Source organism: Diadema antillarum, unplaced genomic scaffold (genome assembly GCF_040938485.1).
Source record: "Diadema antillarum isolate AM-2024a unplaced genomic scaffold, OU_Dant_1.0 scf00000074, whole genome shotgun sequence".
Taxonomy (NCBI): domain Eukaryota; kingdom Metazoa; phylum Echinodermata; class Echinoidea; order Diadematoida; family Diadematidae; genus Diadema; species Diadema antillarum.
This window is the reverse complement of record NW_027270963.1, coordinates 2,794,298-2,818,387: the sequence shown is the minus strand read 5'-3', so window position 1 is coordinate 2,818,387 and position 24,090 is coordinate 2,794,298. Positions and strand designations below refer to the sequence as shown.

The 24,090-nt window shown below is 39.1% G+C and overlaps 1 protein-coding gene and 1 non-coding gene across 4 annotated transcripts in view; both read left to right on the top strand.

Moving 5' to 3' along the window:
- Window positions 1–4,744: 4,744 nt before the first annotated feature.
- On the top strand, window positions 4,745–4,817 carry Trnat-ugu (transfer RNA threonine (anticodon UGU)). The gene has a single exon. It is a non-coding gene; the product is annotated as a tRNA-Thr (tRNA).
- A 311-nt stretch (window positions 4,818–5,128) lies between these two features.
- The window catches only part of LOC139717312 (ankyrin repeat domain-containing protein 17-like), a 49,027-nt gene continuing 30,065 nt past the window's right edge, over window positions 5,129–24,090 (top strand). For 2 of the 3 annotated variants that reach the window (XM_071628804.1, XM_071628803.1), the window contains exons 1-3: window positions 5,129–5,439; window positions 6,969–7,116; window positions 7,563–7,722. In XM_071628804.1, coding sequence (XP_071484905.1) covers window positions 5,224–5,439; window positions 6,969–7,116; window positions 7,563–7,722 — 524 coding nt within the window. In that variant the 5' untranslated portion in view covers window positions 5,129–5,223. The remainder of the gene's footprint in view (window positions 5,440–6,968; window positions 7,117–7,562; window positions 7,723–24,090) is intronic. The other variant, XM_071628805.1, reaches the window with a different exon arrangement.

Genomic DNA, 24,090 nt, shown 5'->3' with positions numbered 1-24,090 from the left:
CCATTTTGAAACCGTAAGTGTAGAGCACAACGCATGCGCAGAATATTTACCGGTGAAGAATAGATGCCCTCTACGGCAATGACAATATAGGCAAATTGTGCATCATTCTGTGGTACCACTCAGAATAAGGTGAAGGGGTTTAGTACATTGTACCCCCTCCCGAGGGTTACTTATAGGGCTCATTTCCAATTGAGACGGTAAATACTGCATACTCTGGAAGATGATGATGTGCATTATCTACAAGTAATAAAAGAGTTTTTGGAGAAAGGAGAAAAGGGAAGAGGACGAAACTTCAAGAGTGTATAATATACACTAACTTGTTTGGTTTTTTTTTGTATGGTGGCCCGTTCGTTCGAGCCACCAAAGTTAATCTTTAATCTGGAATTTTAGTGGCCAGAAAAAGATTTGTAGTGGTCCGAAATAAAAGCAAAAGTGACAATCCATGTTATATCTTAGTTGCCCGATCGGGCCACCAAAAGATGAATTTGGTTGTCCGACAACGATTTTAGTGGCCCTGTTTATGGGTTAATGTCGAGCCCTGGCTTATCCATGATTCTGTTTTACTAAGAAACCACCATGTGCACTGTGTGGTTAAAATACCTTATTGATGCCAATCAATATCAATCAAAATACCGTGATTGAGTTTATGATATTGGTCGAATAGAAATTGCAGTTTTTGGTCGAATCACAAAACAAAACAGCAGACTAAAAAAGTAGAACATTGATAGTAATCTGTCAATTTTTTAAAACCTTTTACGAATTTTCGTAAAGGATAACTTATGATAAATACTATTGACTGGCGCGTCTCATGCGTGAAAAAAAAAGAAGAAGTAAGACACAATTGAAAACAACGTGGTTTCACATGGACGTTATTATTTGTATCCCCTTGCCCTTGGCAAAAGGACCACATACTATAAAAATAACTATAGCAAAATGCTTAATTACAATTCGTCTTTGAAAAAAAATCCCAAACACAACAATCTGTTTGTTTTGAAGTTTCAATGATTGATTAAGACATGTTAAAATATTATACGCATGAAAGTGGGCACTGTTATCGAGGGGGGGGGGGGGGATCAATCTCATTATACAACAATCTTGATTCAAGTTCAAGTTCAAATTTATGTTTATTTCCATCAAATAAACAGAAAAAGATAATAATAACAATAAGCAGAACTTATTTGTTTGTAATAATTGCAAAACGTAAATTAACAAAATAATTTTATGTGATAATGAGTAACAAAAATGAAGAAAACATAATTGTATTTTTGAAATATATATGCATAGTACAGTGTAAGATGGGAATGGAAATGGAGGGTCCCACTAAAAAGCAAAGGTTGTACCATATGGGACCCTCAACTTATTATGTAAGTCCATGCAAATCGACCAAGCATAGCAAAACTGATCTTATCATTTCTGGTCTCATTTTTACTGTTTCTGGTGAAAATAAAATGAAAACGACAATCGGAACTTTTGTTTTTGCAGAGTTCAGAGATTACCGTTAATCATAACTTAATAAAATTTAACCTTTACACAGTTGAAGATTTAGATCATAGCTTGGCAGACAACTGTCTTAGTATTCTTTTTTTTTTTTAAATTGGAAAAAGGATTTTGACAAGGAGAAAATAAATAAGATGAAATAAGATTCGTTATTCCGAATCTTCGTCATTCCGGAAACGGAAAGAGGTTTGTAATTCAGTAGGTTCATTGCGCACCTTGGTTTCATTTTCGGATTCACGAACCTTCCAGGCATAACGAACCTTCGGTGGAATAACGCCACAAATATAAGTAGTTCGGATTGTATAATGATGATCGTTATTCAGAATGTTCGTTAATCCAAAAAAGAAAGAAAAAAAAAGAAATGAAATAAAGTTCTCCGTATTCCGAAAAAACCTCAAAGGTTCCAAAGTTAACCCGAAAATAAGATAGGGTTCGTTATTCCAATGGGTCGTTAATTTAAAATGAATAAGGTTTGTTTTTTATACTCAGGTTCGTTAATCCAAAAATGAAATACGGATCATTATTCCGAAGGTTCGTTAATCCGGAAAATGAAATAAGGTTCGTTAATCAAAAAAAAAAATGAAATAAAGTCCGTTATTCCTAATATTTGATAATCCGTGGAGAAGACAAACGTTGGGGGGGGGGGGGGATGGCTCATCCTCATGGAGATGTATCAGAGGGGGAAGGGTGGCATTCGGAGGAGGAGAAAATATACCTCTCTTTTCATACGATTGTATTCCAATTCGTCAATAGTATACATGGTATATGATTCAATTCAATTCGATTGTGCTTTTTTTCCACCCAACATAAAGGTAATACAAATGCAAAGTATAATCATAATTGTTTATAATTTGTAAGCATGTATATCGTATGTTATCGTGTGTGTTTGTGCGTGTTTATATACATCGATGCAGGTATGTGTGTGGGTGTGTGTGTACAATACAATGTTCTCATTGCGTAATATACCATTTTTTTATCACAATACACTATCGTCACTAACTGAAGTATTATCATCGATTATCGAACTTTCGGAATACGAACCTTATTTCATTGTCGGATTAACGAACCTTCGGAATAACGAGCCTTAAATTATATTTTAATAAACTCTTTGAGTGCCACATTTATTGCCTGTCCATGGTGTGTTTTTTTTTTGTGTGTGTGTGTGTCGGATTTGTGCATGCACATTAAATAACTGACCTACTGACACAGAAAGAGTTAATTTCAGATCAATGAACCTTAGTTCCATTTTCGAAATAACAAAACTTCAGAATAACGAATCTTCGCGAAAAAGAAGTGTAACCGTTCGGCAACGAACGTTGTATATCTTATTTTCGAATAAGCGAACATCTTATTTTTTTCTGTTTTGGAATAAAGAACCTCGTGTTTCGGATTAACGAACTTTCGGAGTAAAAACCGCATCATCAATACTTCTGGTCAAGTGGATATGGAAGTTCCTCTTGTCTTGAGAAGACATAAAACTGTACTTGCACAAGACTCTTAAACAAAATTTCGGTCCAAGCAAGCTGTATATTGATAAATGAACGCCAGAGATGATTGCTGTTAGGCCTTACATCGAAGGATATTGAGTTTCAGTGCAAGTTGCTAATCGCCTTTAATCACCACAAACAACTAGATATTGATTCAGAGTGGATACAAGGTCATAACCAAGAGGTCTTTTTGTTTTTGTTTTCCCCGATCAAACTACACACGCACTTTATTTACAGGAAAAAAAAATAGAACTTCCGTTTGGTTTTGTTATGCCCCAAAACAACGTATGAACCATGATGCTGCTGCTGTTGGCATTGATCGTTTTAACAGTTACTAATACTTCTGCTAGTACATTGTAAGGACGGCGGACTGGGGGAGTGGGTATAGGGACCTACCTCCCTATACACGCCTTCCTCATTTATTTTGGCTCTTAGAAAAGGAAATGTAAACAAAAGTAGGAAAAATGATAACAAAATAGATCACAAAACCCATGACTCTCCGAGAATTCACTCAAAGCGGGGCGGGGGAGAGGGTACATTGTATATCGACCCTTGCGGCCTTCCTACCTGAAAAAAAAAAACAAAACAAAAAAAAAACAAAACAAAACAAAACAAAACAAATCAAAAACGAATCGGGGGGGGGGGGGAGCCACCGGGCGCGCCCCTTTGATTTTTGTTAAAAAGAAAAAATGGGGGCGCATGCGCTCCCTTTACTTTTGTAAAGACGCCCCCTCCCTTTTACAGAATTCCTGGATTCGTCCCTGGATCGGGCCACCAGAATAATGATAACTTATTTGGAATTTTAATGGCCCGACAAACATATTTTAGTGGCCCCGGGCCATCGGGTCACCGTTAAACACGGTGTACATAATTATACTACAAGATGGTTACTCCTTTCTACCACGGGTGATAATTAGCGCAATATTTCTTTTTTTTTGGGGGGGGGGGGGTTGCGCGCGGGGTGGGGTCAAGGTTCAATTTTAGTCCTACCCCTAACTATAACCTTTAAGTCCACATGGTTTTAGTGGGGTTTTTTTTTGTGTGTGTGACATTTTCCTTTATTTTCTTGTGAACAAAAAAAGTGTGATGATGTTGGTGGTGATGCGGGTGTGGATGGGGTGGTCCTACAACGTACTCTCAACCTCCTCCGGCCCCTTACCCCACCCCCAACCCCCTTCTGAACAAAAATGCTCAATTCAGTATTTACCTTTTGGGCAATCCCTTCATAAAATCGTCACAGCATGATGTATGCCAAAACAGTGATTTGTTTTCCTTTGACAGGAAATTTCACACTCTAAAACTCTAGTGTTGTCTGTTGAATTAAATCGAGTGAACTAGATTAAATGAAATTGAATTAATTCAAATTTGTTGCATTTGTTTCATAACTGTTGCTCATGACAACGCACTGGACAGTCAAAAATTAATAATAGAGAAAGTAGAAAAGTGATGGTTGTAATAATTGTGATTAATATGGTTGATAAGCAGGCAGATAAAGAAGAAGAAGAAGAAGAAGAAGAAGATCGAAGAAGAAGAAAAAAAAAGAAGAAGCAGAAGAAAGAAGAAGGATAGGAAGAAGGCAAAAGGGGGCAAAGCGGGATAAAGAAGTGAATTATCAAGAATCTGTTATCTTTCTGACTTGATGTAATGACCTCATGCCACTGTTGAACTGCATGTGTGTACAGTAATACATGTACTACGTAATGAAAAAAAAAATACTCAAAGATATATATTTCCAAAATACCACCGCTGAAGCAGCGAATGCCGCTATAGCTCAGTGGTTAGAGCACTGGTCTTGTAAACCAGGGGTCGTGAGTTCAAATCTCACTGGTGGCTAACATAATTTTTTGCTTTTTTTTTTTTTTTTTTTCTTCTTCTTCTTTTTTCCCTCTCTTACTAGCTTTTACCTTCTTTAAACCTTTTGAAAGAAATAATTGAAAGAAGACCTTTCTTAAAACAATTTGCAACTCACTAAGTGCAATATGCGACGGATGAAATATCAATCATGAAACGAGACTTCATTCGTTCGTACACATTCGTCGCAAAACACGCACCACACAGCAGACATGGCATGCATGCACACATAATCAAACACTAACATCCGGGAATCTACACGCCGATACGATAGCACGAAAGATGGCCGACAAATGTCCAGGCGGGCGACGTGTGGGTCATTGAGTCCACGCTAAAAATTTGAATTTATTGTAGAAAACGTCAAAATCTACATTTATGGTTTTCATGTATGCAAGTGGAACGATCAATCGAGCAGAAAATGCAGAATGGTGGGCAGAAAAAGACGACAGTCTCCAGAAAAGAAGGAAAAACTGTGAGTAATATTAACGTGCCAAAGTCACACGCAAATACGAATTCGGCAATAGAAAAGGTTCAGCTCCTTGCCTCACTTCAACAAGATTTAATGGCGGAATTATCGGGAAGTGAAGAGGGTGAAGTGTCCGAGGTAAGTCGATAACATGAATGTGATATGTATAAAATGTAATGATGTCATTGGAGGGTATTCTTGGGAACGTAAAAGTGGAAATATGGCATGCAAAATCTTTGATCGGTTCACGCCTCGTGAACCATCTCGGTCCAGTACAGTGCAGTAGCAGTGATGTGTGCGTGTGTATGCGGCAGCCGCAGTGCAGTGGTGGCCATTTGAACGCTATACATACGCGGGTTAGGAGTATTGTGGTTGTGCATTTGTTGGGGGAATGGCATGTGCGTGCCCATAAATTCCGTGACAGTCTCTCCCCTACACTACGCAAGCTAAGTTAACATGTGTCAAAATGTAATACTTCTAGTGCTGATATCAATAAATATGGGCAGTTATTAAATTATTGTGTCATTTGTCTTGCCACAAAAAAGAAGAAAAATGCACCAGACAGAAGCACCTACACAGTGACAGTGTCTCTGACACTGACACTTGTCTTTTGTTTCACAGACTGAAATTTTGAAAAGGTCTTGGGTGTCCAATAGTAAGGATAGATGTGTGTCGCAAACTGAACTGTTATACTGTTTATTGACATAGACTAGAGAAGTGCATGTAATAATACCAGGCTATCTTGGGCAAGGTGGAACTTGCTCCGTTGAATCTATCACAAGCCACTGTTATGTTACTGCCACTGCTGAACAGCTTTCAATTCATTCCAGTGGATGCTGCCCCTCCAAGGGTGGATCCAAACGCTACTAACAACCAAAAGTGTAGATCTCTTTTGTTTTATTGCTTGTGTGCTTGAGCAAAGTATTTTTTATTTTGATAAGTCACAAATAATGTATAACACTGTAAAGTAGAGAGGAATTTTCTAGTTTGGAAACAATACCAGAGGGAATTGAACAAGGTAGGATACAGTTCATGTAGCAAGTGGATATGGAAACATCAAACGTGACTGGTGACTTTAGAAATTGTTAAATGGTGGTGCCTTAGTTTAAAGGTGCAATGGACTTTAGGTTCTTCCCTATACACATATTCCACTCCAGCTAGTAGTGTGACTAGTTGAGGGGAAAATGCATTAATTTAACAGACTCATCTCCCTTTTCACTCATGGCAGCTGTTTGGAACTGTGCCAAGGGGTGTCTTTATTTGGAATCAACACAGCTCCATCATAAAAGATGTCTCAAACTGAACCTTGTGTGGGGCACATTATGGCTATATCATTAACATTTTTATAAATTTGTTTATTTTCACTATCTGCATGATAATTGTCTTTTTTTTTTAAACCACAACATCACATGAAGTGGCAGCCATTTTCTTTGTCCCTGTATGTTTGTACAGATATTTACTGTAGTCTGCAACATTGTTTGAATGAAGTAGATCAACAGTAAACCTGACTGTTGTGCAGCTTATTGTGTGTGTTTATAGTTCGTAGTTTATCATATTCAGTTTTTGATGTCATATAGATAGAATTCAAAGCCTTTTTTTAATGTAAATGTGTGAATGACAAAACTTGTTGCTAAATGTCTGCCTGTCCTGCATGTACAATGTCTCAGGTTGAATCTTTCATCTTGGATCAGGAGGAGCTGGAGAACGGACCCACCATCGAGATGGCATCCAAGTTGCTGAGGCTAGACAGCCAGGGCCATCCTGACCTGAGGGCTGTGGATCCTGACACCCTTGAAGCCTTTCTTGATGCTGCAGGTATTTGTTTTGAAAAATATATACTAGTATATACTCTTGCCAGGTAGAAATGCACTCAAAACAAGTTGCAGACTATTTTTGTAGCATGTAATATTACTACTGATGTGGAGCAGTGAGTGAACACGAGTATACAGGCAGTAGCAGTTTTGCCTGCTTAGACAGGGCAGTATTTCTGGAGGGGACTAAGCACTTAGTTTGTGGTAGATTGCTCAGAGTATTTTAGGGCTTCTGTAGTGGTCTTTTGAATGAATTTATGATAACATACAATAGTAAAATATTGATAATTATATTTCCATTGATCTTGATGAGTATATTCAATATTTAATTGCATCGATAGCTTGTAGATGTATAGTGGTATAGGCATGTCCTTTTGAAAAACACTTTTGTCTTAACTTTGCTGGGCCTTTGAAGTGTATGTCTTTGTGGCTAATGCTCTTTCTGTACAGGCATTGACAAACTTGGACCATTTGAAGGCAAAATGGATGCTTATGATCCTGAAATCCTTGGTCGGCTGACTTCATCAGTCAGTTCAGCGTTGGATCAGGCAGAGGCTGCCCTCTATGGCATCAAGGAGAATGCTGCTCTCTCTGCTCAACATGCAGATGGGTAAGCTGGGTGGGGTGGGGTGATGGGAGGGGGGTATGGTGGGGGGGGGAGCAAATTAAGTAGCTGTCATGTAGGAGATGCCAGAGTAGCAGTGTACGCCTTGCTAGAAGGGGATAGTTATTTTAAAATGGAATGATAAGGAATTCTGTGTATCAATTATGTCTTGCGGTCAAAGAAATGAGCTCAACACTCAAATAAATTACATGGCAGACAAGACCTGACAAGAACTTTGTTGAATAGTTTATTAAAAGTGCTAATGCTGCAAAAGTCATTTCATGTCCTGAATATCCATGGAGTGTCTTGCACACCTCTGCACCAAGCACTTTTGCCAAAAGTGTTTTGATTTATAATTATCAGTCTGATGTGTGTGTGTGATTATTGCAAAGGTTTGATCTCAATTTTTTACCATATCTGACAATATCAGGGGGAAGTATGGCTGGGCCATTCAAGGCTGTAAAATTTTATTGCATGCCACATAATGCATATGAATTCAATCATTCCTGCTAGGTGAAGAATTACTGTGCTGGAAAACACTCACTTAATTTTAAAGATTGATTTGCTGCTTAGGTGCCTTGTTGGTTGATATTCTACTGTATACTTTGGTCTATCATTTGTACTTTTTCCTTGTAAGGGTACTCCAGACTGAAGAAAACATGGTATGTCATTGCCAAACAGTCAGTCCGCAGCGCGAGCGAAAACGCACGTATTTATTCAAGTCGTATGCACGGCTGAGCGGTGCTTGCATACGTAATGAGCAGATACATGGTCATGAATAAATCCGTGTAGAACGAGTATTTCTCGTCAGTTTTCGACACTTTTAGTATCGACTGAAAGAGAAAACATAAGCAAATATGCTCATGATCAAAATAAACAGAAAAGAGGAATATAGAATATCAAAATCCCTCTCGACGTTCGGTATTGTATTCAAAAATATTCCTTCACGTTTGACGCCAAAAAAATAACCTGAAATCTTTCATGCCCCTCTAAAATATGGTGAAGACTATGTCCGCTAAAGTATATAGTATCACAATAAGGGCACGTTTTCCCATCTTCATTTCAATACGGGTCAGGAACTAGCAAAATTCAGAGACATGTCTGGCGTCGAGTTTAAAAAGATTATCCTCGCATTCGCACCGGAATTCCGGGTCTGTGATTGGTCGAAATCTGTCGCAAGACGCGGCGTGTCGCATTGCGTAGTATCCATTGGCTGCTGACTCAATGCTGTGAGTTTTAAAAGTTAGGTTCCAGATTGCGATCGAATTTTCACTCTCTATACAAAACTTGAACTTTACACAGGAACCAATGATGTGTATGTGAGTGTGCACTTACAATGACCCTGAACAATGGACCTGGCTGCCACCTGTCCCGAGCTCTGCTGCAAGGTACATGAATGCTTAATCAATTATTCATGTGGATTGCCCCGAGCACTGCTAGTCTGAATTCTTGACACAGGGTGAAATGCATGCACATGAAAGAAGTAAGCACATGTTTCCATGTGCTTGCACACACCACATTTCAGAATGAACAGAGACTAGCTGCGATAGTGGAATTCCTCATGAAACATTCCAATCCTGGCCATTGTCCACGACCATTGTCTGGGTATCAACAACACATTCCACGCGTGTTCATTCACTACCCCACTTCCAGTAAGAAAACGTAATTTGCCTTGTTTTCAACAGGAAAATTCACAACCTTAAAAATGGTGCCCCTCTTCGTTTTTTAATTGATCATACTCGCTCAAGTTTCACGATTGTGAAATCGAAGAAATTACGGAGATTTATTTTCAATACCAGTCAGGAACTAGCAAAACATCAAACTATGATCTAAAAGCTTCTTGAACATTGGCAAAATAATCGTTTACTTTGATGCTAAAATGGACTACTATATTGACATAAAAAATAGGGAAATTAGGTATCAAATTAATGTGCATAATCAGCTCTATAACTTACCTAACCATCCTGGATCAAACAATGCACTGCGAAAGCTATGAAAGCTGCTGTTGCGACCTCTGCAAAAACTCTCGCAAAGTATCGCGAAATCTCGTCAGTCTCAAGGGCACAAACTGCGTAAACGTGATTCTGAATAAAATTGTCGTTCGTGCCTCATTATCGCACACGCTGCGGACTGATTGCAAAGGGAAAACATATGTGTACTAACACAGAATGAAAAGTATGGGCAGACAAATATTGAATGGAAGTATGGACATACAAAAGCAGAATGGAAAGTATGGACATACAATCAGTCACACACACACACACACACACAAACACACACACACACACACACACACACACACAACCCCCCCCCCCCCACACACACACACAACACACATACTCATACACACAAAAAGCGATGTATCCATACCAAGCACCACCAATGCAGTTGATTTCTTGCTCCTCAGTTGAAGAAGGGGTACAACTTTGTAATGGTATACTGTAAAACGAGGAATGTTCGCGTGCATTTTAATTTCGCGAATTTCACGAGAGCCAAGATTCACGAAATTAAGATACATGTGAAAGTTCTTGTCTACACTATATGCATTGAATGGTAGAGACAACTTGCGAAAATATCATGCTGCGAAAAAGGCTGTCGGCTCCAATTCGCGAAGATTTTATGCTGCGAAAATATCATGTTTTACAGTAAACCATGATAAACCCTGTTGACCATAACCTGAAATTTTTATTAGATCCTAGTTTAGGTCAGTTGCCAATCCAGGGGACGGCACTGGGCTGTATAGCTACCAGAATTACAAAAATGAATTTACAACTGCTGGCAGTTGGTTTGTTGTGACAGGGTATACCCCTCTTCCACATTGAAACAGCAAGGATAACTTATTCCTATGATAGCAACTTTGCATCTGAGGCATTTGTGATAGCATACAGGGATGTAGAATCAAGTATCACACCAGTTGAAATCATATAATTTGACCACTCGAGCCAGTCACAAGGACAAAGATTTCCATGAGTTCCCTTTTGCAGTCAAATCTGTGAACATGTGGTCCTTTAAATTGATTGGAGATTGTGTGAGTAGAATAAAGACGGGATGACAATTTATTCAGTAAGACACTAAATGGCAACGCTTCCAGAAGTCAGCAGTTCTGATTATCAACTTGTTGGTCAGTAGTTCATCTGCCATAAGGGCTCTGTGTTTATGTTGGAGTGGGTGGAGGTTGGTTTGTCAAAACTTTTGAAGGACAGTCACCAAGTCCTTGTAACACTGTTCGCAGACTCTTCTGTGTGACTGCTGCTACAGTTAGTCACAGTAGCCGCAGTCACACTACGTGAAACTGCTCATAGTTTTCCTCCTTATAACTTCTAGAAATTTGAGTGAGCGGTCACACCACCAACAAATGTATGCATAGTTTCAGTGATGCGAAACTACTTTTATTCATTTTATTTTTTTTTTTGCTGTAGCACGCACATTCCACATGGGCAAAATACGCATGCCCTCTTTTTGAATATAAAAAGACACAAATGTGCCACAGCATGTGAAAAGAATGCACAATGTGCGTAAACAGCATGAAATCGATCTAATCAGGTGACAAACTCTTCGCAGTCACACAATACAAAACTATGCATAATTTCATGAGAAGTGATAAACTTCCCAAGTGCATGCAGAAAGTTTTGTGGGAAGTCTCGTTGGTAAATTCTCAAGAAGTTTGCGGTCACACTGCCCAAACTACGTGAAGCAAAATACCAGATGATGAAACTGTGTAGTTTTGCGTATTTTGACCACGCCTAGTACAATGTATGTTGGTAACCACTGTAAGTAACTACTGCAAAGTTTTAGGTGTAACATCTTAGCTATTCATATCTCTGTCATACATATGTTCCAATGACCAGCGGTTGAAGATTTTAGAGACATATGTTGGGTTCGCCATGGTTTCATACTAACATTAAAACTTGTGTGGAAAGAGTATGGTTTTGTAACATTATATTGCAAGTTTTCCATTCACAGGATGTGATGATGGCTGTCAGCAAAATTAAGAACTAACAAGTGGAACTGAAAGCAATGTGATAAACATTGCTTGGTGTGTTGGTCATTAATTTATTGTTTGTGTGTACATTCAGTTAGTGTGATAGGTGTGTTTGTGTTAATCTACAAAGTTTTGCTTGTGTTGAGTGAGGTCTGACACACAATATGTGCAGAGTTTGTGGCGCTCTAACCAGGTTGTGATTATATGAGCAATTCTACATGTATAGCCTGAAGCAATTTACAGTAATGGATGTGTGTGCCTTTTCACTGTAGCAATTACCTGATCTTTCTCATAGCTGTTGCTGAACGCAGTAATTCATTGATTACATCTTTAGACTTTGCATTGGAACTTTTGATCCAATTCAGATCTGTCATTATCCGGTTTGTCAATAGTATGAAGTTACAGGACGGAGCTGAACACCGAGTGTAAGGTTAAATGAAAATGTGTGCTGGGAGGAAAAACCAAATGCTTAGCAGGATGTTTTTAAGAGTTTTTTTCTGCCCCTTGCATTAGATCAAATAAGTAATGCGAGGATACTTGGACTACGCTGTATTACCTGGAATGCTGAAAACGCTTTTTTTTTTTTTTTTTAATGGGAAGGCATGACACTCTGCGATGAAAGGTGGAAGCTCCTATACATCTTCTTTCATAACATGAAAACTACCCTAATTTGTTTTTCAAGTGCCGCTGAATAACAAAAGCTTCAGATGTTGTGACCTATACCAGCCCTGTCTGATGTATTGGGAAAATTCTATTCAAAAAACCCCACCAACAACAACAGTGTGTGGGTAGCTATGGGAAAGAGCATGTCACAGTTCACACTGGTTCAAGCTACAAGGATATTTTAGAAATCACAAGGAAATGCAAGGAACTACAACATTTTGTGTATGAGATCAAGCCTCATAACCAAGACTTTGTCAGGCATTGTGGTTGGCCACCATTAGAATTACTTAACCTGCGGTTAGTAAGAAGGACAGGAATGCTAAGGTGCCACAAATTAGGCCAAAAATGGTATTCTGCATATGCATGAGACAGCTGTTTCCATTGTCTAACCTAGGAAGCTGCGTTGTCTTTGTGTTCGTGTCGCAGATGTAAAGCTCGCTAGGATTGGATAAAAGTCAACATGATGACTTTAATGTCCATTCTGATTTGTGGGAAAAGTCCATACCACTGTTGAACCCTCCCTACAAGTCCTGAGGTTTCCTTTTCATGGGTCCCCAAGAGGGAAAAAAGTAACAGTGCAGTACAGAATGTATGGAACACTGCTCAAGCAACCACATAGCATCAGATTTGAATAATTTGTTGTCCCCACCGAACGAGTTTGAGCAGGGGACTATGAAACGGGCTCCATACGTGTGTGTGTCCGTTCGTCTGTCTGTGTGTGCGTCCGTGTGTGATGAAAATGTTCAATTTGCTACTTCTCTGTCATTTATGAGCTGATTTTGATTCTGTTTGCTTTATATGATAGCACTACATAGGAACTTTGGAACTTCTACACAGAATTTCAGCTGTGACCTTTGACCTTGACCTTTAACCTATATCATACATTTTGCTTCAAAATGCTACTCCTTCGCCATTTCTAACCCGATTTTGATTCCGTTTGCTTAAGTGATGGCACTAGTTGAGAGCTTCAAAACTTCTACGCAGAATTTTGACCTTTAACTTCTTTGACCTTTGACCTTGATTTTTGACCTATATTGTACATTGGCTACAAAATGCTACTCCTTCGCCATTTCTAACCCGATTTTGATTCCGTTTGCTTTATGTGATGGCACTAGGTGAGGGCTTCAAAACTTCTACACAGAATTTTGACCTTTGACCTTGATTCTTGACCTATATTGGACATTGGCTACAAAATGCTACTTCTTCGCCATTTCTAACCCGATTTCGATTCCATTTGCTTTATGTGATGGCACCAGGTGAGGGCTTCAAAACTTGTACACAAAATTTTGACCTTTGACTTCTTTGACCTTTGACCTTGATTTTTGACCTGTATTGTACATTTTGCTACAAAATGCTACTCCTTCGCCATTTCTAACCCGATTTCACTTCCGTTTGCTTTATGTGATGGCACTAGGTGAGGGCTTTAAAACTTCTACACAGAATTTTGACCTTTGACTTCTTTGACCTTTGACCTTGATTTTTGACCTATATTGTACATTGGCTACAAAATGCTACTCCTTCGCCATTTCTAACCCGATTTCGATTCCGTTTGCTTTATACGATGGCACTAGGTGAGGGCTTCAAAACTTGTACACAGAATTGTGACCTTTGACTTCTTTGACCTTTGACCTTGATTTTTGACCTGTATTGTACATTTTGCTACAAAATGCTACTCCTTCGCCATTTCTAACCCGATTTCGATTCCGTTTGCTTTATCTAGGTGAGGGCTTCAAAACTTCTACACAGAATTGCGACCTTTGACTTCTTTGACCTTTGACCGTGATTTTTGACCTTTATTGTACATTGGCTACAAAATGCTACTCCTTCGCCATTTCTAACCCGATTTCACTTCCGTTTGCTTTATGTGATGGCACTAGGTGAGGGCTTCAAAACTTCTACACATAATTGTGACCTTTGACTTCTTTGACCTTTGACCTTGAGTTTTTACCTATATTGTACATTTTACTACTAAATGCTACTTCCGGCAGGGACATATATATTACGCACCGCGTAATTTCTACTTTTCCTTGTTCATTATAGAATCTGAAAAAAGACAGACTTTAAATATCTCGGGAAAGATGGGAGGTTAAGAAACTTTCATGGATTTTTGCCTTTTTTTTTAATTTGATGTTACACAATGGAATATGACCTTGTTATTAATGAGTTCCATATTGAGAAAATGTAGCCTTGATATTAGATGTATTTGTATAATGCTCTGTTCTCATACATACAACATCTCTTTGACTCTTTAATCGTAGCTTGCATTTACTTCTAAGTAAATTATAATTTCAAATGATATACTTCTTCTAGGAATAACAAGCATACCACAACATGCCCATGATTTTTTTTTTTTTTTTTTTTTTAATCCAAATACAAGGAAGAATTTTATTCTGACAAATTTGAAGGACTTTGTAACAGTCAACATAAGATCTGGTCTGGGCAATGCAAAAATAGTGATGGTTACTTTAAGATCCAATACCTTTATAAAAATCTGGTAAGGATAAACACATGTGCTATACAGTATATACTTCCAGTTTGTAGCTGCAATTGTATAGGGAAAAATAGTTGAGTCATTTTTTTATGTGTTCTTGACTATTCTCAAAATAAGAATCTGGAACTACATGCTGATTTTCATAATTTTTCTCTGAATGTCTTAGTTTTTCCTTGAAATTTTATGTTTGGCTGTTGACTCAATATCCCAGTCCTCTTTCCAAATGAAAGGCCTGCTGTGTTAAGGATGAAACAAGGAATTATGGTGGGAGCTAGTGGGGGAAAAACACATAAATAGACTTCAAATGATGATCTAACTTGAAATGGAATGATGATTTTGTTCAGTGACTGAATTGTATTTTTGTCTGTGACCTTGTTGCAGTTTGTATTCAATTTGGAAATGTGTTATTATGCTTATCGTTTGTTGCTTGAAGACGGGAAGATAAAAATATATGTGACACTGTAGAAAAAAAAAAAAGCTTTCAAGGTAGCCATCTTTACTTTGATGCCCTCCCAACTATCGAACGATTTGCTGGAAATTATTTTCAGAAATAGGCTGGGAAATAGCATTGTCAAAATTGTCAATGTTTCAGCAAAGTTTTGAGAATGTGCATGTTCACTTGTGCCTGGAGAAATAAATCATGGTCTGTTTTTTTTTTTTTGTTTTTTGGTTTTGTAAGATGTAAGAATGCCCAAGGCACTTTTCTTATGGATCATGACAAAATAAAACAGAATAGGATGTACAGTGTCTTATGACAGATCCAACAAATGTCAAATTTCTGTTGCCCAGTCTTCCTTACTTTATTTTGCTTGGAATCTCCTCTTGCATCTTGTGCTGAAAGTGTACTGCAGGTGTTGTCAGGAAAGCATGGCTTGCTGATGGGTCATATGCTCTGATCAGAGGGAATAGAATGATTACTCTGTCCCAGAATGCATGTCAGAATTTGAAGTCTGTGATGTGTGTAAGAAAAAGTTATAGACTTTATGTTTCTTCCAAGAATTTATGATTTTTATTTGCCAGTGTGCACAGCAAATGAGGGATGCGGTGCAAACAATGCTCTGCCAGTCATGTGACCAAGAAATTTCTTTCATGCCAAGGAAGAGTTAAATGAATGGCAAACAGATACATGTAGAGGTGTTCTCAGAACTGGTTTTACCTGCATTAGACCCCGTTTACAGTGCGAGGCTCGGCCGTGGCTCGGCCGTGGCTCGGCCCAGCCCCGCTTCAGTGTAAACGCGCAAAAGGCCAAATGCTGGGCCAAAATTGGCCTCGCATTTGGCCTTGCTCTGAGGGTGGTCTCAGCCGCGGCTCGGCCGCGGCCGAGCCCGGCCTTTTCTCGGTGTAAACGCAAACTGGGCCAAATGCGCTGCCAATTTTAGTCTGGCTTCCAAACCCTCTGCCCGTACTATTTCGTTATTAAGGATATTAACCCCCTCAATGTTGAAAACTAGTATAGTTTAAGGTAGTTTTGTCCTGTAAAGGATTTTTCCTTCGGCAAAGGCCTTTGCCCGAATGGCGACTTCATTGCCACGGAATCCAGTTGGCAAAGGGTCTGAAAACCAGACTATGCCAAATTGCGTTTGTTTACAAGCAGAGCGTCACTACGACAAAATATTGAAAGGTTTGAATTAAAAGTGCGGCCGAGACCGGCAGTGAAAATGGACAAAATTGCTGGGCTTGGCTGCGGCTCGGCCCAGCCCCGCAATTTAGGCTGGTCTCGGCCACGGCTCGGCCCAGCCCCGCACTATAAACGGGGTCCCAGTTTCCTGCTTACATTGGTATTGTACATGGTCATATTGTGCTGCTTTCAAGCAAAACTACACTTGTATACTTGTATTACAATAGCTCTTCATGAGGGTAATTATGCTATTAATATGGACGTAAAGTCACCATAGAGTTTAAGTCTCCAACCTGATGCATAGTCCGCCACAGTAAACGTCTTTATGTGCACTATACCATGGGAATAATATGCAAGGACAGTCATGTAGCTGTTCATTACACATCTTTGGAGCAGGTGCTTTCGGGAGGGCCAAAGGCAGATGGCCAACAGGGTGGGAGGAAGTGTGCTGGGAACCGACCACTGAGTGTGGGAACACTCCTCCCTCCCCCTCCCCCCTTCAGCACGGTCTGTTAACCGTGTGGGCGACCCACAGTAGAGCTGTGAGGGTGTTTTGGAGTGAGTGTTGTGCTCAGCATTAGTGGCCCTTTTTTGTCTGAAGATGGAGAAGATACAAATTCCAGCTTTGTGAGTGAAGTTTTTGTGACTATGATGATGAAGTGAGCATGATAAAGAAATATTTTTATATGCTGTGATTACACAGCGATGAAAATGAACACTTGTGTTGGATTAGAAATTTTAAAGATTTGACAGTAAGGGACAGTAACAGGCATCTGCAAAGGGGCATGGAATTCACAAACTTGCTTTGTAATTCATAAAATAGGGAAATGTCTTTGATACATGTGAAAGATTTATATGAATTCCATTATATTTATAAGTAGGTAGGTATTACCTCAATGCCAGATGAGAGCAATTTCAGACAGCCTGCAACACAGTTTGTACCGTTTAACTCACTGAATTGTGTCGTTGAATGGCTTTCTAGGTATGGATTGTCCATCCAGAAAGAGGAAATCACTTAAACTACCTGAGAGAAAGAGAGAGGAAAAAAACACAAACAAGTGAAACAGATACATTTAAGAGTCACGCAGGACATATTCTAAAATCTGGTGTGCGCCTGGTTATCATACTTCTGCATATTATCTGAGCTGCTAATCAGATTAAAATTTCCATCGTTCGCACTGTGGATTGATCCGTATACAGGTGGCATGTTACAAACCTACCAATCTACCATTCGGCGTAGACTCATTAAATGTACAACTGTACGTTGTACATGTATGTGCATGGATGTAGGGTGAGCATTGGCATAGTTCATTGCAAGTAGAAGTGTTTAGTAGTATACCGTGTATGTCTGCCAGCATTTATGAAGCTAACTATGACTGCGTTGGGGAAAGGTTGTGTGGCATATCGTTGGTGGCAGTATGCACAGAGCTTCTGAAAGGTGTAGTGAGGGAGAGAGAGAGAGGGAGAGATGGGTTGGGTGGTGGTGGGGGGGGGGGGTGTATTTTACCCAACTACAAAGCCATGTCATTGGATCAGTGTGGGAAAAGACCGAGCAGAGGTCATGTGGACAGGGATCTAATCAGGCCTCCACGCATAGTCCCATTTATTGGGTTATTTAGTACCAAGGTCATGTCAGAGTGTATTGCCCTTTCCCCAAGGCATTCCTGCAGTGATTATTTTTTCACTCAAGTCACCAACTCATGGGAGCTGCTGGTGAATGCCAAGGTTTTGCCAGGCTTTTCAGAGAGCAAGGAGCTAGAGACAGCAGAATGAAAGGCGTGCCCACCCTTTTTTTTTCCTTTTCTTCTGCTTGCTTTGCTCAATACCTATTTAAAAGACAGTGAGGCAAGTTGCCCTGACCGTCAAGACAGCCATTTAGGTACATTGATGCATGCACACCGATACTACTTTGGTCAGTGTGATTGCATACACAATAGCACATATTAACAGTGTGCACACTTAATTGTGATGTGGCATTTCATCTGACTTGTAGCGAGTTTCATAATGAGGAACATGCCGTCTCTTATTTCTGTCTCTCTCTCTGTCTGTCCGCATTCTGCTCTGTATAAAATCATTGATGTTTGGTTTTGCACATGTACATGTGGAACGCTTGATAGCAATGTGATGTAGCATTCCTAATATCACGCACATGTGCACTAAGTGGTGGCTACATGTAAATCTGCCCCGCTCAAAACGATTCCCGCCAAATTGGCTCGTATTGGCACTGAAACGAGACAGCTTCAAGGATTTTGTGCCATTTCCATGTGTGGCAACAATTGTAAGCCAGAAGTGTTTAGTTGAAAGCTTGAAAGCTTCTGCTCTTACTGTTTAATTCATGTGGTATGTGGAGCTATGGTGTTGTGGTTTGGAAATCTTCATTGGTGTAGCCAGTCAGGAGAAAAGCTAATCTGCATGTGATGTACATGACTGTTGTATGCAAGCGTGTCATAAATATATTATGACCAAATCTTGAGCCAGTGGCTGTACAGTATATGACATTGTGCAGGCATCCTGATCGTGGGGAAAAGAAGTATACATTTCCCATCAGCCATGTGATTTTGTCTGACCATCAGAGCTCCATGGTCTGTCAAAGAAAATGGTACATAGTTTTCGAATACCTTTCAAAGGCAGCTTTGCTTTGTTAAGAACATGTACATATTGTAGGTGAAAAAAAGAGTGTGCAGTGTATGCCTGATTGTACTGAGAGAAGTCAGCATGAGTTATGGTGTGTACATGTACATTGCCTCTGGTGCATGTGCATCTGTTTTGTTAATATTGGTCTTTCCATATATTTCGTGAGTCACACCACTGCAGCGTTGGCCTATTTCATCTGCAGTTCTTATGAGCACCTCTGCATGCAACATAAGCGAGTGCTCTTGTTAACGCTGTTCTCTCGCCCTCATTACTGACTGGTTCTTGACAGAGTATGATAAGTGTGTCGACTGTCTCGTCTGGGGCCTCTGTGCGTTCTCTCTGGGCTCGCATGCGGCAAGACGCCTAGGCAGCCTCCTTCCTCTACAATACATGATTTAATCAGTCTGACAAACACTGTTGTTGGGTGAATGAATGACTGCCATTCAGGGCTGCATTTTGCATGTCATGTGTGATACCCCGGGACCTTGATGGCTTCTTGGTTCCTTCTTTGATTTCACTAACCACATTGGTTCCTTATTCAAGTTGAACGCACATTATATTAATGTAAATTGGCAGACATGTACACATGTACATGCACAGAGTACATGATGATGTGCGATAAGAAATTTGATGTGCATGTACAGTAACTGTACTTGGCTGAAGCAAAAGGCCCCTCAGACATGTACATGTACACACCATGATTTACATAAAGTAGGGTACCTTCCTTCTGCTAAAAAAAAAGAAGAAAATACACACAAAGACAACAAAACATAACAGAAGAGACAAAGTGTCTTGTCTTGTCTGCCACTTGTCCTCAGCAGTGAATTGTAAATGAACATACATGTACAAGTATTGTATTAATCCTCATGTAGTGTACATGTCCAGGGCCCTCTGATGTGATTCTTACTTTCATTCATGGGATCTCGGAGTAATGCCCTGTGAAACTCAGTGAAGGCAAGTGACATATCACTTACTGTACAGTTGCTGGGTGGTTTGCTGCTGTAGATGCAGTCGTTGTGAGTTACAATTGTTGGCCATGCATGCATTTATGATACGAGGCCTATTTAAACGTGGGTCATGTGAAGTAGCGCGACGTAAAGGATTGCAACTTGCTACAGGACGATGCACAGTGTAACACAGTAGGAGATGTCCATTTGTGGGACTATTTACTATGATGCCATGTACCTGTATCTTTCTTGACTATATTTAGCAAATTGGGATTCTCAAGCCAATTTTGCAAATGGTTGAATTCGGGATTGAGAACCTCATTAACAGAGTGTCAGAGAATTACCACCACTTTTTTCTTTTTTGTTTTTTTAGTGAAAGCCCCCCCCCCCCCCATTTTCCCACCTTAAGGGATATGTTATACAACATTTTCATTTCATTTGCTTTATTATTAATTTTTTTGTTGTCATACACCAGTGTAGGAAGCAATACATATATATGCGAATAACAGTCAGCACACAAATTTTGCATAAATAAAAACACCAGAGAATAAATCATGTTTGCAGCAATTACTGGGTCCCTCAGTATCGGATCATCAAAATGCTGGTGTAGTCTAGCCACATATTTCTTTAGTAAGGTTATACATTTGTACATGTTATGATATTCCTTGTTTTATTTTTGAATTACATTGTTGGCTCCATACATGTATCTTTCCTGAGCAAGCTCTTCTTCTAGGTAGAATGTACATGTACATGTATGTGTATGTACATATAATGTAACATACATGTACATATGAGCAGAACTCTTTGCGTCATGTAGTAAATTGATATGCTGATAACTTCACTTTTGGTAGTTGCTCACCTTCATTGCCTGGGAATACCAGGGGTTGGAGTGTTACAATGTAATTCCAGCGAATAAACTGATGGTAGAAGAAGACTAATATCATTATCATTTGTAGGAAATCGGTTCAGGAACAATTGCTTACGCATATAAATCGGATACAAATGTATGCATTTAGTACAAATCCCTGTTCATGCCCAGAAGTTCCCATGATTTTATGATGACACATTGCATACAGATGTAGTCAGTTTATATGAATATCGTAAAAGATAGATTGATAGATCAGTAGGTAGATAGATAGATGGAGAAATAGATATAATAGATAGAGAAACAATGGCAAAACTGAAAGGTGTGTAACTTTGTACAAATTGAAGATTGAATGCTTTATCATGAGCTGAGCCTGTGCATCATGCAAAGTAAATGGCCTTATCCACTACGAGATGTAAAAAAAAAATCTGACTGTGATACTGACTGCACTTTTAGCTACATTTACATGTATCTGTGTGCTTTCTGTCTGAGAGAACCCCACCTCTCCCCCCCCCCCCAATCTTGAAAGTATTTATAATACAGAACTTTAATTCAGATTTAGGAAAGTGTAATTGTTCATTTTTAGAATGCAAGACACTGGTTTATTCATGTACAGCATAGATTTGCTGGAGCTAACTGCAAGTTATTGTCAAAAAGTAAAATCTGCTAATAAACAAGTATATTGTGTTATTATTATAAAAATAATTATGTAGATTATACATGTAGCATGTAGCCAAACTTGTGCAGTGAAAAATGATTCACTACTAGTAAAATCTGCAAAACTGAAGAGACAAAATGAATAAGCAACAGTGACTTTTTTCTTTTAAGGATTTCGGAGTAGCTATTCATTTCAAACCTTGATAAGTTCACTTTCAAGTAATGTCCATTCACTTTGCTTGTGTGAGAGCGCATTGTGTATGCAGAGAGAAATATTTCATTACTTATCATAAATTTTGATATGTAATTGAGTGCATTGTGTGGCTGACATTCAGTTAAACTGATGATAAACGACCAATAATTCTTTGTAGAGCTTCCACTGCGTGTAAAGTAGCACTCATGGCTTTCTGCAACGATTAGTCTACAAGATCTATTTATAGTCCAGAGTAAAAGCAGCTGAGTAGGTACGGGTGAGGGCACTTTATGTTATATTACATTGTGTGTGTGCTTCTAGCGGCAGGGAATTTTTTTTTTTTTTTTTAAGTCCGCTGCCGACCGTGCAATTTATGAGGGTGAGAAGAGAAAGAGAGGGTAGCTGTCTTATTTCGTGCACGGCAGGTAGAACAAAGTGGGGAAAATGACATGAAAACAGCACACATAAGTCATTTAACAGAGTGCTGAAATCTTGCGAGGCAGGTGATATTGGTTTTTTGTGCAAAAACTTGACTCCCATCCCTCTCACAATAGACTTGGACCTCTGATAATGTACCCATCCCTGCTGCTGCTGTTGCTGTGGAAATGCTTAAGAATGCTGACTTGAAATTGAAATGCTCGAAATATTTGATGGTATACACAAGAATGGGAAGCTGCAGTGAACATGTGGTGTACTTATACACCGTGAGAGGTCTGGCTTTATTGGCAATTTCAAAGCTGTACAGGAAGCAAATTCACCAGGTAGTGAAAATGTAGATTTTGTCTGTACATGCAAATTGGAAGTAAACCTTTATATTGTGCAGAAAATTCATAGTTTCAGATCAAATTACAGGAAGTCAGTGTACACTGACCAATGAACTACAGCATCTTCTACAGTTATCAGAACTTCCTACAGTGTACATACTTTTCATTCTGCTGCATTAGTCTTCTGTTGTTAGTGGGTCTCTATGAGTCATTCTGTGACTCATGCTGAAATATTTAAGTAGAATGGAAATTCTTTTAAGTGTGACTTTTTAAAGCGAGAGCTCAAATGTGTGTGTCTGTGTCTGCGTGTCTGTGTCTGTGTTAGTCTGTGTGAGTATGAGAGAGAGAGGGAGAGAATGAAAGAGGTCAATTCCACGGAAAGGTTGCATTTTATGAAAATCAAACTATTGAGTATAGATGATTAATGAAGCTTAATTAGATGATCTGGTATTGTTTACTCAAAGCAGCCTTTCACAACGGATATTTTGATATCTCATTTGTGAACATCGCTGAACGTGAAGTGGAATTATGTCCGAAAAACCTTCATTTTTCATGAAAATTGCCCATTTTTACAGAATTTATGTGTCATTTCTGATACACTATTATGACCATAATACAGCTTGTGTAATTCTCAAATGGCTTATTTTCTGAATGTTCTTTGGTCATAGATTGGTTTTATGATGTTCTAGAACTTGTTCTGGCATCAGTAAATATCATTCACTCAATCTCAAAATATGGTAGTTGATAGCATCCCATAAGTCACGTTTTTGCATCCCATAAGTCACGTTTTTGTGTCCCATCAGTCACACTGGTTTTCCCTATCCTGCTACTGTGCCAATGAGTAGATATTCATACCACTTGGCTCAGGGTTAGCACCAACCCTTTGCTACATTCAGGAAAGAAAATATCTTTGCAGAGACTCTGTGTGTAAGAATATTTCAGAACTTACTTTCCCATGTGAAAAACGGTGGTCCTCAGATGTCCCATAAGTCACGACAGCAATTTTTCATGGCTGTACGTAATGCAATGATACTTTTCAAACTAAGTATGGTGTTTTCATAAACTGTGATATGATGGATCTAACCATGAACTGAGAAAAATGCATCTGATGCAACTATTTTCTCAAAATACTGGTTTGAAATTGCCGAAAATTGTCACTTTGTCCCATAAGTCACAATGGAATTGACCAAGAGTGACTGTTATGTATGAAACCCCTGAAATTTGCCCAAAACGAGAACACAATATTTGATATTGTAACCTTGCAGCTGTTTATACAGTGACGTAAAATTGTAGTCAGAAGCAGTATACCCTACAGCAGAATAAAAAGTAGGTATGAAAATCCCTCACATCATATTGAGCTCCCTATTTGAAGTACCATGAGAGGATGCTATGCATTAGCCCTAAAACTTAGTCATTGAATGAACTGTCAACTTCTATAAAAAATCATTTGTATTACCGTAACTTTGTGTAGGCCACTATTTTGATATATTTGTATCACTATGAACATGGAATGCGGTATAGCTGTCTACGACAATGAAGTACATTTGTGGTGCTATATAC